General features: G+C 37.9%; 1 protein-coding gene across 1 annotated transcript in view; it reads left to right on the forward strand.

Moving 5' to 3' along the window:
- UBE2Q2 (ubiquitin conjugating enzyme E2 Q2) overlaps positions 1-18,085 on the forward strand; it is a 141,020-nt gene that overhangs the window by 50,894 nt on the left and 72,041 nt on the right. The window contains exons 2-3 of the mRNA XM_007951848.2: positions 3,267-3,368; positions 8,127-8,231. Coding sequence (XP_007950039.1) covers positions 3,267-3,368; positions 8,127-8,231 — 207 coding nt within the window. The remainder of the gene's footprint in view (positions 1-3,266; positions 3,369-8,126; positions 8,232-18,085) is intronic.

The following is an 18,085-nucleotide window of genomic DNA, read 5'->3' on the forward strand; positions in this document are numbered from 1 at the left end:
GGTAATGGGAGACCTCCTACTTTGTTTTTCTTCTTCAGTAGTGCTTTGCTTATCCGAGGTTTCGGTTTATTTTTTTTTTAAGCTAGAAAATATTTAAAACTAGTAAAAATGGTTTCAGATGGTCTGTTTCCAAATAAGGCTGAAGAATTTGAAGAAAATGCAATATTTAATAAAGTGGTTTTCTTAGGAATAAGATTAATTCCGAAGACAGTTGCTTTTTTGATCGCTAAAGAGATTTGAGACATAGTAAGAGTTAGAAGGATGAGATACAAAAATAAACCATTACCAAATAGATGCCTTCACTCACCTCATTGCCATCAAGTCGATTTCGATTTATAGCAACCCCTTCTTGGGTTTCTGAGGGGGTATCATTACAAAAGTAGATTGCCCAACCTTCCTTCCGAGGAGTGACTAGTGGATTTGAACTACCAGCCTTCTGGTTAGCAGTCAAATGACTTAGGCATTATGCCACCAGAGCTCCCAATAGATGCCTTAAACCATTAATAATGCATTATGTCAGTATAATTCTTTTTCTTTACATATTTAAGGAATGCTTTAAAATATTAATTTTCAGTGGTTTCAGCTATATTATGATTGAGATTATAATTCTCAAAAGCAGTACTGCATTAAAACTATTTCTACAAAATTACTGTTTTTCCTTGACTTAATTGTTGTGCAGCTAGTGTTTAAGAATTATAGTCTTCCCCTGATTTAGACAAGAAAATAGTACAAATGAAGAGCAAATGTCTGTTAGTAGGGGAAAACATGTAATGCTTAGTTCATTAGCTTTTTCTCATTATCACATATAGTTGTGGTTTTTACAATATAACACGTGTCATAGTATTTTCTGCTAGTACTCAGTTTGTGTGTTGGAATACAATACTAGGATTTTATGTTCTTTGAATGATCTTTTGCTCTGTAACAAAATGTTCCAAAATTTAGCAGCTTAAAACAAACATCATCTCTGTTTCTGAGGGTCAGGAATCTGCATAGTTTATCTGGGTTCACTGGCTCAAAGCAACAAAGTTGCTTACTAGAGCAGTAGTCATGTCAAGGCTAGACTGGGAGAGAATCCTCTTCTAAATTCACTTACAGTTATTGGCAGGATTCATCTCTTACAGGCGGTTAGGCTAAGAGCGCCTCAGTTTCTCACTGGCTGTTGGTCAGTGAGGCACTCTGGTGGTGGCAGTGGTTAAGCATTCGGCTGATAACTAGTAGTTGGAACCCACTAGTCACTCCGTGGGGAGCTCTGGTAGCATAGTGGCTAAGGCACTTGACTGCTAACGAGAAGGCTGGTGGTTCAAATCCACCAGTCACTCCTGAGAAGGAAGATGGGGCAATCTCCTTCCGTAGTGATACTGCCTCGGAAACCCAAGGAGGGGTCACTATGAGTCCGGTAGTACTCAATGGCACATAACAACAACGATAGTCACTCTGTGGGAGAAAGATGAGGCAGTTTGCTTCCATAAAGATTTAACAGCCTTGGAAACCCTACGGGGTTAGTCTGTTCTGTCTTATAAGGTAAAGAGTTTTTGTTTTTTATTGATCAGAGGCCTACTTCAGTTTTTTTTTGGTTTGTGGCCTTACCTTAGGGCATCTCATCACAGGGCAACTGGCTTCTGTCAGAGAGAGCAATTGAAAGAGCAGAAGGGAGAGTGAATAAGATAGAGGTTATCTTTTTGTAATCTCATTCTCAGAATTGACATCCCGTTACTTTTGCCGGATTCTGTTTGTTAAGAAGGTCCAGAGGAGGGAGTAACATGAGGACATGAATACTAGGAGGGATGGTTTTGGGGGCCATTTTTAGAGGCTGCTTACCAACGTGTTCAAAAACATTGACTTCTCTGAGCTGTAGTACACAGACAGTGGCTACACTTTGAGTAGTTGTCTCAAAGCTTGAATGTAGCCCTATGGTAGCCCTGTGTTCATTCTACTTCTGACATCTGCTATATTTAAGAAGTACTCTTAACCTCCTTGGAAGGAAGATGGGGCAATCTACTTCTGTAGTGATACTGCCTCGGAAACCCAAGGAGGGGTTGCTATGAGTCGGGTCCGACTCGACGGCACATAACAACAACAACAACAACTCTTAACCTCATTTAAGAAATTTGTTCTGTTAGAAATTACATCTCCCCTCCCCCCCCATAGAAAATTATTTGGAAAGGATAAAATTAAATGGAATAGATTTAAAGGGCAGTTTTTCTAATGGAAAAAAATCTCAAAGTAACTTCTATAATTACACTACTCAGAAAGCAAGGAGTATAGTGAGGAGAAGATCTTAAAACATCATTTTTAGCATATGAAAGGACTTAAAAACTTGTGCCTAAATATGTACTTCTTGGTATTATTTTAAATATTCAGTTAGGCTTTATTGGATAGTATATTAAAAGGCCAACAAGTATATTTTAAATGTACAGACTGTATTAAAAGGTTGGGGTTTTTTGGTTTGCTTATTGTTTTGCTTATTTGAGGGACTTAAGATTTTAGGGGGCAGTGGTGGCTCATGGTAGAATTACTGCCTTCGATATGGGAGATGCGGTTTTGATCCTGGCTGCTGCACCTCATGTGCAGCTGCCACCCATCTGTCTGTCCCTGGGTGATTGTGTGTTGCTGTGATGCTGAACAGGTTTCAGGGGAGCCTTCAGACTAAGACAGACTAGGAAGAAAAGTCTGGCAATCTGTTTGTAAAAATCAGCCAATGAAAATTATCTGATTTGCAACTAATCGTGGGGATGGCACAAGACCAGGCAACGTTTCATTCCAGTGTACACGAGATTGCCGTGATTGAGGGCTGTATTGAGGGCAGCTAACAACTGTGATTCTAAAGCTCTTTAAAATGTGAAAATTGGAGATTCCAGGCTGTGATAGAACATTTTTTATAAAGGAAGGCCATCTTCCTTGCTGCTTGCACACTACTTTTTTTTCCTTGCTTTTGCTAAAAACATAACTTTTGATATGTAGTCTTTTGCTTTAAATCATACTGCTTACTGGAAAAGTACTTCTTTTGTCTGGTTTTAGATATAAATTAGGTATAAATTATGTAGCCATGCAACAGGCAAGAAATCATAAAATTTAGCAACTTTGTGTTTTAAAACCATCCATAAAAAAGACATTTGTTTCTCCTTCGCATGTGTTTCAATGTGTTGCTTTTCTTCTTCCTGATACATTTTACTTCAAATCATGGTCATCTTGCTATTTAGTAGTTTAATTACATATCCAGGTTAGTCTGTATGTAAAAGTGTTTAACATTGGTGTCTCTAACACAGGAATCTTATCCATCATCTTCACCAATATGGTTTGTGGACTCCGATGATCCAAATCTGACATCAGTTCTAGAACGTCTAGAAGATAATAAAAACAACAATTCGGTGAGAAAATAAGCCAAACAATTTTCTTTTTCCTTTATGAACGTTGTGTACAGAAACTGTATATTGAGGTAATATGATGTGAATATGATGTGAAAGCATGACTGTTATTTACTTTATTGCTTTTTGTTTTTATTCCCCACAGTTGTAGTCTTAATTTTGATCAAGAATTTGGTGGTCTTGTCTCCTTGAATTCTGTTATATTATGCTAGTATTTTTTGTAGGGCTCACTAGTTAGAGTGGAAGAAGAAAAAGGGAAAAATAAATAGAGGTAGATAGGATAATAATAATACAATTATACCCATCCTAGTGTTACGGAATTGCTTGTTCTGTTAAAGGCTCGTAAGTCTGCAGTAGTAGCTAAGCGTTAAAGATGGTTTTTTTTTTTTTTTAAATGTAAAGAAATGTCATTTTCCACATTACAAACTTCTTAAAAAACTGTTTTCTTTATGAAACTGATAAATGATCTTTGTGAGAAGAGTAGTAAAATAGAGAAAAGTAAAAAAGAGGAAAATAAAAATTTCCCATAATTTCTGTACTTGATATAATAATTATTGCTGATGTGACTGTTTCCTTCTATCACAATTTTTTTTTTCTTCACTAATAAAATACATAACCCTCATGGTACAATTAATGCGCTTGGCTGCCAAACAAAAGGTTGGAGGTTCAAGCCTACCCAAAGGCTCTAATGGAATATAGTTCTACTCTGAATCACATAGGCTCATCATGAGTCAGTTGGTTGACCTGATAACTGGTATGGGTTTCAATAACCAAAAACCAAATTCACGACTGTCAAGTTGGGTCTGATTTATAGCGACCCCTTCCTCCTTGGGTTTCAGAGGCAGGATCTCTATGGAAGTAGATTGCCCAATCTTCCTTCTGAGGCGTGGCTGGTGGGTTTGAACTGCCAGCCTTCTGATTAGCAGTCAAATGCCTTAGGCACTAAGCCACCAATAATTAAGGTCATATTCTACATAGGTGTGTTATCTTTTTTTTTCTTTTGATTATATCCTTTTTTTAAAGTTAACATTATCATTGTACATTCCCATGATGTCATAAAATTCTTAGAAAAATATCAATCATTATTTGTAAGTGATCTGATTGTTTACCTAAAAATTCCAAAGGAATCACCTGAAATAAATTTTTTTAAGATGACTGTCTAAAGGCTATCTCAAAACCAAACTCAACTGTCATCGAGTCGATTCTAACTCATAGTGACCCCTCCGTGGGTTTCTGAGGCTGTATCTCTATGGAAGTAGATTGCCCAGTCTTCCTTCTGAGAAGTGGCTGGTGGGTTTGAACCGTCAGACTTCTGGTTAGCAGTCAGATGTCCAGGAAGTGCAATAAAAAGTTTGTATTCTTTGTTCCTGGATGGGCAGACTCCATGTTGTAAATATGTTCACTGTCTCCATATCTCCACCTTAATCTAATAAAACCCCATAAAAATCCCAACAGATACTTTGAATGTGACCAAATGACTTTAAGTTTGGAAACATAAATAGCAAATGATGATGATGATGATGATGTTGAAATAAAGGTAATGAAGACAGATTTGCTCAACCAGATACTACCAGTTTCCATACCAAGACTAGTTGCCTTTTGAGTCAGTTCTGACTGTGTCCTTTAACTTTTTTGCACCACCCACATATTCCTTAAGGAAAGGAGGATAGGTTATTCTTCCAACTGACTATTTGGTAATTTTGGTCAAAATAAGTTATAGATGGTTTAAACACATCTAATCTTAAAATTTCGGAAGGAAGATGGGGCAGTCTACTTCCGTAGTGATACTGCCTCGAAAACCCAAGGAGGGGTTGCTATGAGTCGGGTCTGACTTGACGGCATATAACAACAACAACAACAACAATCTTAAAATTAAGAGCAAAAAAGTATAAGCTTGAAGAGCATTATTTTAAGAGTTAAGGCTAGTGTGCAGACCCATGAAGGTAAGAGGTAAAAATGAAAAACCAGACAGACACATGCTCACATGCTCAGCAGGGGGACATAAGACCAGGGAAAAGTAGCAGCCCTGTTGCTGCTGCCTCCTTTCAGGAGGTTGCCTCTAAAGATTTAAAATGACCATTTTCATAATAGTAGAAATGAGTGGAGCATGATTTCTGTATGAGCTCAACTATTTAACTAGTTTTTTTTTTTTGTCTTAAGTATTCCATTTAAGAAATGCTCATAATATAAAGTTAAATGAAATAGACTATAAAATTGGGCCTTATTTTCTTAAAAAGTAACTGTATATACATAAAGGGGAAAAATAAAATCACTCTCTTTTATAGTCTTGCCAGTTATCTCATAGCCTAGTCTCTTGAGAGAACAAGCTATATTTCCTCACCTGAGAGAACAAAGCTTATATATTCCTCACCCAAATGAGTTTAACTCATTATAATCTGGATTCTGCTTTCATTACTATTGTTTTTTATCTCTTAGTTGTCAGATCCAGTGGCTCCTTTTTCAGTCCTTATATTGACCTCTCCATAGCATTTTGATACTATTGATTATTTCCTCTTGAAATATTCTTCCATTTAACAAACGTTTATTGCTAAATATCTGTGAGTAAAAAGCTGGCTAAATAAAATTACTGTGTATAGTTTTCTGATAGAACATTACATTGTAGTTAAAAAGAATGCAGCTGATCTTTTTATAAAAGCACATACAATTTAAGATAGTATACTAAGTAAATCAGTAAAGCATAGAATATTACATATAGCCTGTCCCCTTTTGTTTACTGTGTTGTAAAAAATAGCTATATGTATTCCCCCCATTCCTCCCCACCAGGATTGATATAGGAAGCTATTAATAGTAAAACACAGAAAAGTTGTTTGCTTGCTTCTTTGTTTTTAATGGCTGGCTTCTATGCCAGGTTCTGTGATCACTGGTGGGTATGAAGATAAAATAAAGCATATTCCTGCCCTTTAGGAACTGATCATGTTATGGAGACTTCCATCACACCACTGTTTCCTGGTTTTGTTTTTACCTTTTCTTACCCTGCTTTGGTATCCTCTGAGTTCTTCCTTGGTCTGCCTGTTTCTTCTCTTATTTCTGTGCTTATTCTGAGTGATCTCTTCTAGTCCCAGTACTTAAATCATGACCTCCAGGATTCCTAAATCTGTAGCTAAAATTTATCTCCTGAGTTTCACCATCCATATTGTAGTCTCCTGGAATCTCACTTGGATTTGCCATGGGTATTCAAAGTAATTACATCTAAATTTAGATTTATCTGCCTCTGGGTACTCCACATAGCCCTGTACCCTTAAAATGATACTTCTCCTTTATAATACTCTTTGTGTAATGGTGAATGGGACAAAATGAAATAATTAAACCAGTCACTCAAGCCTGAAACCGAAAACTGAACTATCTTTTTTATACCACTGTTTCCCAATTTCCCCAAACTAGTATGTTTCTAAGAACTATCCATCTACCTTCTAAATATTTCTTAAATCCTTTCCATGATCTTAGTTCCACTCATCCCTCAAACACTTTGGCTTTAAAAAAATTTTTTTTGGGGCATACAATTGAGATTCATGGAAAGTGTAACATCCTTGACCATACCATTGCTGCTCCCACAACAGTCTTTGTTAGTGCCTCTTGTGTAGGGGTCAGAGTGTCCAGGTCTGTGTCACGTTGTCCTGCCTCATCTTTGTTATGCATTTAGCACAAAACAGTTTATTGAATTGGTAACAGATCCCACAGTGGGACTTTGCTTCTTTTTAAGCATGAGGATTTTTGTTTCATAGTAATTTACTGCTCAGCCTTCCTCACTTCTGCTTGCTCCTTTGTCCATTTTGGAAAGGCTTGTTCTCTGCTTTGTTTAACCTGTTCTAATCCTGTGTGTGTCGTCTTTGTACTTCATAAACCTGCTTTTTCCTCTTCCTCTCTTTTCTTGGCCTGACCAAGTGTTCCTGACCAAATGACATTAAGTTGCTTTACTAGCTCCCATTTCAAGTCTACTACATATTGACCATTCTTCTTAAATTGTAATTGCTAAGCTTGTATATTGAAAAAAAAAATTCTAAGCAGTGAAAAACATATGCGCATACAATTTACTTTGCTTTAAGTAAATATGCTAACAGAAAATCTAGATTTAAAAATGGAAATTTAAGGAGTAATTCTTTGCAGTTTTCTAGTGATTTTTAAAAATTTTTCCAATAAATAATTAAGAGCCTAAGTGTCAAGTATTTTTCACAGGTTTCATTTAATCTTTACCATTTTGAAGATGCTTTAATTTCTTTATTTTACGAATAGGGAGACTCAAACTCAGAGAATTACTACCATATCCAAGATCATCTAGATTCCAGAGCTCTGTACTAGACTACATTTGCCTCCTCTACGTTTAATTACCATGGCTATGGAATATATATATACAGCTCAGTAGCCCAAGTGCAACAACACTGCCTCTATTTTTTTGTAGTCCTGTTAATGCATTAATGTGGTCTGAAGTTAAGTTTGTAAGAAAAGAAGTTAGCAACTGGGAATTGTATACCATCTGGAGCTCCCTTTTCTCTGTCTTTGTGTTGATCTTATTCTCCTAGGGATTAAGTGTAGGAATTGCACCCAAGCCACAGTAACTTTCTTACTCTAGCTGCCCCTAAATTTTTCTTGGGAAAATTTGTCTGTAGGCTGCAGTTGAGCAATTAACAAACTTTTTTGTTTAATCCTCATTTCTTGCTGGATTTAATACAATAGTTTTAGCATTATTCATGTCTTCTAAGGGCTCTTTAACATAATGCTTATTTACTGAAATGTGTTTTGTAGCTTCGTCAGCAATTGAAGTGGTTGATATGTGAACTCTGCAGATTATATAACCTTCCTAAGCACCTGGATGTTGAGATGCTAGATCAACCACTACCCACGGGTCAGGTAAAGTAAAAATTCTCCAGTGTTCAAGAGATAAAATATTTTCAAGAAAAGTAAAACTAGGATGATTTTTCTTTTCATTATTATATAACTTACTTAGAAGCTGTTTAATAGTTCTTAGAATCTTAGTTTTTGTGTTTGTATTGAATTATTTTAAGTATTGGAAATAACATTTTTCTTCTTTGGAGCAGTTTGCCAGTATTTACCATGGCAGGCAAACAGTTACCCCCCTCTCCACCACCACCTCTTTGTTATTATTGTTTATATTCCTTGTTTCCATAAGTGTTCCTTGCTACTTTGATTGCCTTTGCTTGTTCAATTGCCTTTACCTGAAATGCCATCTCCTTAATCCCAACTGCACTTCTTAAAACCTAATCTAAATGTTAATCTCCTCCAAGAAGCAGAAGTGGCTATCAATTCACTGCCACCCCTGGGTTAAAAAGTTGACTCTTTCTTTGAATTCCTAAATACTTTATCTTTTCTTCTCTTATGTTTATTTACATTTGAATAAGGAGATGAGGGAAGACCAATACTTAAGCAGATACCAATACTTAAACCCAGTTTTATCTAAAGATACAAGATACAAAGGCTGCCTTTATTCCCCTATTGTTAACTGTTAGGTGCCCTGTGTAACAGAATGAAACACTACTTGGTCCTGGGCCATCCTCACAGTCATTGCTATGTTTGAGCCCATTGTTGTAGCCACTGTCAGTCTATCTCATAGAGAGTCTTCCTCTTTTTCACTGACCCTCTGCTTTACCTAGGAGCACTGGTGGCATAGTGCCTAAGGCATTTGACTGCCTTAAGGCTGGTGGTCAAACCCACTAGCCCTCCTTGGAAGGAAGATTGGGCAATCTACTTCCATAGAGACACTGCCTCAGAAACCCAAGGAGGGGTCACTATGAGTCAAAATTGACTCTACAGCAGTGAGTTTGGTTTGTTTTTCTACTTTACCTACTCGACCAGTGGTTTTCAACATTAGCTGCACAATAGAATCACCTGGGAGCTTTTACTCCCCTGTTCTTTGTTGTTCTTGTTATGTGCTATTGAGTAGGACCCAACTCATAGCGACCCCTCCTTGGGTTTCTTCCTTCCTTCCGAGGAGTGGCTGGTGGGAGTCTGATTTAATTGGTGGGGCCTAGGAAGGTTGGGCAATCTACTTTTGTAGTGATACAGCCTCGGAAACCCAAGGAGGGCTTGCTATGAGTCAGGTCTGACTTGATGGCACATAACAACAACAACAGAAATAGATAGTTTTTCCAACACTCCAGGTGATTCTAATATGTAGTAAAGGATGAGAACCTCTACCCTAGATCATCATTTTGAAACTGGTAGGAGTCCTTTCTGAGACCTACAGTGCTTTATGGTGGGCTGATAGATACCTAATTTCTTATGTGTAGAGAGCTATCTAATGTGAGTCTGCTTAGATAAAGTAGGCTCTGACATCTCCATTGCAGTTTCTTTTGAGAAGGAAAAGACCATCCTAAAAAGAGTATTTGCCTGAGTCCCTGCCAGTGTTCTACTTGTTTCTTAAAGTGAATAATTTTTAACTCTTAGCTTTTTGGTAATTATTTTTATTATCTAAATAAAATTTATTTCTAGATTTACCTATTTAGGCATAATTAATTGATTGACTTTTTTACAACAGTAAGTGAAGATTTAGCTCTTCAACCACCCACTCACCTACCTACTACCTTCCCTCCCAATCTTACCTAAAACATCATTATTTTTGGTCATATGAATGAAAAACCAAATGCACTGCCATCGAGTCAGCCCCGACTCATAGTGACCCCTCCTTGGGTTTCCGAGGCAGTATCACTACAGAAGTAGATTGCCCAACTTTCCTTCCAAATCACTGTTTATATTAGGACTTCATAATATAGAAGTTTCTTATATAGCTTTTTGCTTTGCAATGTCTTATTTATAGTACTCATTCTTAGTTTTAAAAAGTTTCGTTCTATCCATTTTCCTTGTAGCTTTTGGTTCTTTGTACTAGACTTGGTGGATTTTTCTTTGGGCTGGTTTTACAGCTGTTGTCTTGAACTTTTTTTTTTTTTTTAATGTATTTATTGAAATACAATTTATGTACAGTGAAATACATAAAACTAAAATGACATGTGTCAATGCATTTTTTTTTTCAGTGTTCCCTCCCCTCCCCTCTCACCCCTGGCAACCAACAAAGAACATTTCCCTTCATATATAAACCTTTCCTTGACCCTCCACAACAATGAGATAATACTATGTTTGTCCTCTGTGATTGACTTATTTCACTCAGCATAATGCCCTCCAAGTTCATCCATATTACGTGGTGTTTTGCAGACTCTACATTATTTTTTAGTGCTGCATAGCATTCCATTGTGTGTATGTACCATAGTTTGGTCATCCATTCTTCTGCCGATGAGAACATAGGCTGTTTCCATCTTTTTGCTATTGTAAATAGTGCTGTGATGAACATGAGTGTGCATATATCTGTTCCTGTCCTGGCTCTCACCTCTCTAGGATATATACCTCACATGAGATTGCTAGGTCAAATGGTATCTCCAATTCCATCTTTCTAAGGAATCACCATACTGCTTTCCACAGTGGTTGTTTCCCTTCACAGTCCCACCAACAGTGAATAAGAGTCCCAATTTCTCCATATCCCTGCCAGCATTTGTTATTTTCTGTTTCGTTGAACCTTGCCATCAGTGCTGGGGTGAGATGGTATCTCGTTATTTTGATTTGCGTCTCTCTTCTCTCTGATGGTGAATGATCATGAGCATCTCTTCGTGTATTAGCTGGCCCCCTGAATATCCTCCTTGGTGAAGTGTCTATTTATGTCTTATGCCCATTTTTCAATTGAATTGTTAATTCCTTTGCTGTTGAGGTGTTGGAGTTTTCTATAAATCTTAGAGATAAGTCTCTTGCCAGGTATGTAATTGTCGGCAAATATGAATTTGTTGCTGTCATTTTTGTTATGTGCTTTTTTGTGCTGTTGATTTCTTAGTTTCATATAATTTTCTGTGTTGAGCTCATTTTGTTTATGGATTATATTATCACTTCCTTCATTGCTATTGTTTTAGTATTTGCTAAATATTTGTGCTGGTTCTCTTTTTTATTTTGATGAAGGTTATTATCATTTTTCTTTGAGGTTACCCTGTAGTTTTCTTCCCAAGTTTAGAACAGTCCGTTCTATCTTGTAGTTTCTGGACTTCCCTGTCATCTAGAAGTTCTGTGATGACACAGTTATTTCCCTCTTTTTGGTTTGTAGTTGTCCTCACTTGTCAGTTGATGTCTCTGGTTCCGTGTTTACAATCTTGTAGGCTTATTTACTTTGGATACTTCCATAGCTGTGTTGAGTTCTGGGTTATGTCATCATGTGTGCTAATGGTCAGTTGTTGTTGGCTGTTGTAGCTTCTCTGTCCAAAGGGTTCCCTTTAGCATCTCTTGTAAGGTGGTCTGGTTTTAACAAATTCCCTTAATTTCTGCTTCTCTGGAAATGTCCTAATTTCACCACCATATTTGAGGGACAGTTTTGCTTAATACATAATTCTTGGTTGGAAATTTTTCTCGTTTCAGGCTTTTATATCTACCATCCCATTGTCTTTTTGCCTGCATGGTTTCTGCCGAGAAATCTGAGCTTAGTCTTATTGGTTGCCCCTTGTAAGTGACTTTTTGTTTTTCCCATGCTGCTTTCAGGATTCTTTCTTTGTCTTTGGTTTTGGTAAGTTTGATGATGATACGTCTGGGTGATTTTCTTTTGGGGTCTGTCCTGTTTGGGGTTCATTGGACTTCCTGAATGGATATATTCTCACTTTTCATCATACCAGGAAAATTCTCTTCCAGCAAATCTACAATTTTCTCTGTGGTTTTACTTGTCTCTTCCTGTTCTGGAATTCCGATTACACATAGGTTCTTCCTTTTGATGGTATCCCACATGAACCTTAGGCTTTCTTCATTTTGTTTTGGTCTTTTTTGTGATTGCGGTGTAGTAAATTACTTAGTATGGCTTTTGTACCCATAAATCATTATAAACTCAGTGGTGGAATGGGCAACCGAGGAGCTCCTGATTGTAAATACTATCTACCTGGAGTATTTCTGTTGGGAGTGGCACAATACAATGTTCTGGGAGGTTCCCACTCTCTCTCAGGTGCTTAAAGTTCTGATGCTGTGATTGGCTAGTTTGACCACCCTGCTGGGCTCAAAAGGAGGCCTCCTTAGAGGCAGAACTCTCTCTGACTGCTGGTTGAGGAAGACGTGCTGCTGAAAGAGACACACGCCCCAGAAAGAGACATGTGCTGCTGGGAAAGAGACGCAAGAGACACGCATTGCTGAGTGAGACACCAAGGGACCAGCACTGCTGGGAAAGAGACTGTGAGAGACTGTTGGCTGAGGGACGGTGGGCTGGGAGAGAGACTGAGTGTTCTTCCTGAATTTGAATGGTAATCTGGTGCTTCCCTAATAAACTTCATAATCTGTGAGTTCTGTGTGGCCACTGCAGCGAATTATCGAACCCAGGAGAGAGGTGGTAGGTGCTTTGGGAGGAACGGTTAGAGAAAGGGCTGGAGGGAGGCATCATGTCTGGCCTTGCACTATTGATGGTGATTCTGCCTTCCTCTTGTGGGATTAGAAGAGGTCAGAACATGTGGCCTCCTTGCCGTTCTTGCAGTGATTGATCCCTTTCCAAAGAAGTATTAAGGTATTTGCCTCAGTCTCACTAATTCTGTCTTTCATTGATTCAATTCTACTCCTTTGCCCATTCAGTGTCTTACATATTTCTGAAAATTTAGTATTAATCTTCTGGATTTCGGTGTGTAGATTTTGTATCATTTCTAATTTTTAATTTATTTTGTCATTTTGTTCTCATATTGTCTTTTGAAATTGTTCTAGGGTTTTCTCTGTGTTTTCCTCAATTTTGTCAGTGTTTTCTTTGATCTGCTTCTTAATTTGTTGAAGATACCTAAATATGATTCTTTGGAATTCCTTATCGGAGTTCCAATGCTGTGTCTTCCTTGGAGATGTGTTTTGGGTCTGTATCTTGGTCCCTTGTTTCTCCTGTTTTACCTTGCTTCTTTGTGTGGACTGTGATGGTCTGTTGTCTCTGAGGCATTGTTACATTATTGTGTTTATATTTAATTGGTGATTGTTGGAGTGACTTGCCCATGATTTTTATTTTCTTTGTTTTGTTTGTATGTTACCTGTGTAAGCGGGTACTGTGCTGTGCTTCTCTATTCGCTAGTTGGCAGCACTTAACACACTTACCACCTGTCTCCTTTCCTGTTGTCAGCCTCCCATATGTCTCTCGTGTCCTTGGCAAAGAGAGTCTATTCTTAGTTCCTATTTTCATTCAGGTTTTTCCACTATGTGGTGCCTAATCCACGTCTGTATAGTTCCTTTCAAAGCTCAGAGCTCCAGGATTAGCTTCTGTATCTCTGTCAGTTGGTTTCTCTTTTTTTTGTTGTGGAGGGTCTGTGTTGTTTGTCTGCCTATTCCTCTATCTTACCAGAAGTTGCTGTCTTGAACTTTTTGTTGTCTGCTCTCCTAGTATAGATCCATTGTTTCCTGGACTTCATATCTTTCTTGGCTTACTCTTTTTCATTTTGCCTGAGTACAATGTCAAGTAAATCCTAAGAAAGCATGGAGTAGTCCATAGTCTGAATTTAGGTTCTGAAATAATATGTACAAGAGCATAGGTTTTGGAGCCAGACTGCCATGGTTTTGCATCTTGGTTGTGCTGCTTGTTAGCCATATGACCTTGGACTGATTTCCTAACCACTTTGTGCATTAATTTCCCATTTGTGAAATGGGGAAAATAGTAGTTTTGGGGAAGGAGCCTTGGTGACACAATGATTAAAGCACTCTGCTGCTAATCAAAAATCAGTGGTTTGAACTCACCAGCTGTTCCATATGAGAATGATGTTGTTGTTATATGCCATCAAGTCAGACTGACTCATTGCGACCCCTCCTTGGGTTTCCGAGGCAGTTATCACTATGGAAGTAGATTGCCCAACCTTCCTTCCAAGGAGTGGGTCATGGGTTTGAACTGCGAGCCTTCTGGTTAGCAGTCAAGTGCTTTAGGCACTACACTACCAGAACTCCTGAGAAAGATGTAGCAGTCTGCTTTTGTGTAGATTACAATCTTGGAAACTCTATGCACATCTGTCCCGTAGGGTTTCTGTGAGTCAAAACTGACTCTACAGCAACAGTTTTGGTTTTAGTTTTGTATTTTTGGGGAGTTATAAGAACTAAGTGACCTGGCACATGTAAATCATTGGCCTGGAGCATAATAAATGCCCATTAAATCTTAATTGCTGTTATATTCTTCCCTCATTCTTGATTGCTTGGTGGAAGCTACCATTCTAGGTTGAAAATAATTTTTCTTCAGAATTTCGAAGACTGCCATTGTCTTATAGTAAATGGCGAAATCGAAGCCTCATACCATTCTGAGTCTTAACACATCTATGCATGACTTTCTGAAAGCTTTTAGGAGTTTTTCTTTTCCTTGGTATCGTGCAATATTGCAATGATATAATTAGTTGTGGTCCCCCCCCCTTTCATTTTTTTTTGTTCTGGGCACACAGTGGGCCTTTTCAAATTCTGAATCTCAAATCTTTTACCTTGGGGAAATGTTACCTCCTCCCCCATTGCTTTTCCTTTTCATGTTCTTTATTATGTTCATCTTGAAGTACCTACTGCTTAGATTTTAGCCTCCTGGCTTGAATCTTAGTGCAGTGGTTAAAACATTTGGCTGCTAACTAAGAGGTTGGTTTGAACCCACTCGCCGCTTTACAGGAGAAAGATGAGGCAGTCTGCTTCCATACAGATTTATAGCTTTGAAAACCCTATGGCACAGTTCTGCTCTGTCCTGTGTGTTGGCTGTGAGTCAGAATCACAACTCGATGGCAGTGGGTTTGGTCCCTCCCCTCACCCCCTTGCTTGAATCTTTGTAGCATGTTATCTTTATATTCCATCTCTTTGTCTTTCAGTTCCAAAATCTGGAAGATTTTTCTTGTTATCCAACTTTTAGAAATTTTATTTGGGTAGTCATATGTTTAAGTTTTGTTTTAGTTATTTATTGCTGCTTAGCTAATGGCTGAAAACAACAAATTATGCTATATTTCATGATGATGTGAGTTGACTAGACTTAGCTAGACTTGCTGTCTTGCTTGGGTATTCTCAACTGTTGTACTCAGATGGTGGGGACTGGTGCCATTTGGATTCTTGACCGAACTGAAATGTCCAAGATGGCTTCTTCACTCACATGTCTGGTGCCTTGATGTTTGCTTCACATGACCTTCCTCTCCATGTAACTTTTTTCCCTTGGTGGCTAGCTTCCAAGAGCTTAAAAATGGAAGTGGCTTAGACTTCCTAAAGGTTGGAACTGGCCCATCATCATATCTGCGTCTTTCAGTTGGTTAAAGCACGTCAGAGAGCCAGCCCTGATTCACCGCGGGAAGAGACCATTCAAGCATGTGAATGCTAGGAGGTGAGATATGTGGTTCACTGGTAGTTGTCTTTAGAGACCACCAGTAAGTTCTATGACCTCTTTCTTGTTCTCTTAGAATGGGAATTCTTTACTCATAGAATTCTATTCTTGTTTTGTAGATGAAATACATTCTTAAGTGCCTTTGAGGAGTTATTTTGGTGTTCTTTTGTCCTCCACTCCCCAACAGGTCTATTTTCTCTTTTATTTTGTGTTCCCCCCACCCTAGTTTATCTTAATTGTATTTTTCTTATGAAAATTTTCCTCAAATATCTATTCTTTGTTGCACCCCCCCCCCTTTGTTGTTGTTCATTCATGTTTGAGTGAGGTGCTTACTGAAAGGCTGGGAATTCTCAGCCCCTCCATTGCTTGCAATAATAAGTGATGGCTGAAACTGCTGGAAATCTTTGGAGATGGAACTTTATGATTTCTTGCCTGAGGGTAGACTATTTTCTGCCTGGGTTCTGCTTAAAGGAGATAGAGGAGAGCAGTGTGTTTTGTATACAAGCTTTGGGTTAGTCTATCTTCCATTCTACGCATTACTTCTGTCCTTCGCTATACCTAGTGTCTTGAAGTCCAGAGCCTCTCCAGGATGCCGTGGGACAAATTAGCCTCATTATTATTTGTATTCAATGGGGCAATCTACTTCTGTAGTGATACTGCCTCGGAAACCCAAGGAGGGGTCGCTATGAGTCGGGTCCAACTCGACGGCACATAACAACAACAACAACAACTTATCACTTTACTTGCCCTGCTCCATTGATCACCATTTCTTCCATTTATTGTCTTCTAGTGTGGATAAATTTTCTTTTCTCTGGGTAGCAGCATTCCTTTTTTTGTTATTGTTGTGTGTCTATACAATGTTGATTCATCACTGAAATCTGAATGGAGCCTCAGAAAAGAGGAAAGGTGGGAGAAATATATATATATATATATATATATTGTATTTAATTTACTATCCTTCTCTAGATGCCTGCAACTTGCTTTTTTCAGTTCATATTATATTACAGACATATGTCGAAATTGACTTGATGGCAGAAGGATACCTTGTGCATAGCATTTCATGTATAGGTATGCCATATGTGAATAAATTTCCTAATTTTGAATCATACTTACAGTTTCATAAATACTGTTAAAATGGACATCTTTTATTTTTAGATTTTTGCTTCTACTTTAAGTGAAGTTATAATACAGTAATAAAGTATTTTGCTGCTGTTTTGTTTTCTTTTTCTCTTTTTAGACTCTTCTAGTTTCATTTTGGAAGCTCTGTGGCATAGTGCCTAAGGCATTTGAGTGCTAACCAGAAGGCTGGCAGTTCAAACCCACCAGCCACCCCTTGGAAGGAAGGTTGGGCAATCTCCTTCCGTAGTGATACCACCTTGGAAACCCAAGGAGGGGGTTTTTAGTTTCATTTTGGTATCAGAGTTAGGCCATCTCATAAAATGAGTTGAGAGGCTTTGCATCTTTTTCCAACATTCTAGAACTGTTTAAACCAGTAATTCTCAACTGGAGTCAGTTTTGCCCCTCAGAGGGCTTTTAGAAATATGAAGAGAAATCTTTGGTTGTCACAGCTAGGGTAGGGGCTCCTATTGACATTTTGTGGGTAAAGACCAGGGATGCTACTAAAAACATCCTACGTAATGCACAAAACAACAAAGAATTATCTGGCCCAAAGTAATAGTAGTGCTAAGGTTGAGAAACTGGTTTAAATAAGTATCTGAGCTTGATCTGTTTTTTGGGATAAGTCTTTGTCTTTTCTTTTCTATGTATTTGTTCAGATTTTCTATTTGTTCAATCAGTTTTAGTAACATTAGATGCTAAGAAAAAAAAATCAGTTATACATTTGGTAGGAGCTCTGATAGTGTAGTATCTAAGATACTTGACTGCTAACCAGAAGGCCAGCAGTTCAAACCTACCAGCTACTCCTTGGAGGAAGGTTGGGCAATCTACTTCCGTAGTGATACCCCCTCGGAAACCCAAGAAGGGGTCGCTATGAGTCGGATTCGACTCGATGGCAGTGAGTTTGGTTTTTTTGCCTTAATTATTCCCCTGCTTGCTTTTTGTTTATTTTACTTTTTTAGTTTACTGGAGCAATGTGATTTGAATTGCTTTTTAAATAAATTAATTTTATTTTGAGTGCTATTTGCTGTATTGTATAAGTTCTGAAATTTAGTATATTTTCTAAATTGTTTGATACCATCTTTTGTTCATAATGCTCTTATTATTTAAAACTTTTTATTTTGAAATATAACATGTACTGAGAGATAAATAAAACATAAATTCAGTGTTAAACAAATAATTACAGAGAATGTTTGGGAACTCCTACCCAGGTACCATGCAGGTCAAGAAATAGAACATAGAGACATTCTGTAGGCCCCTTCTAGGTCACCATCCC

Source organism: Orycteropus afer, unplaced genomic scaffold (genome assembly GCF_000298275.1).
Source record: "Orycteropus afer afer isolate SDZICR_OR568_19922 unplaced genomic scaffold, OryAfe1.0 scaffold00313, whole genome shotgun sequence".
Lineage (NCBI taxonomy): Eukaryota > Metazoa > Chordata > Mammalia > Tubulidentata > Orycteropodidae > Orycteropus > Orycteropus afer.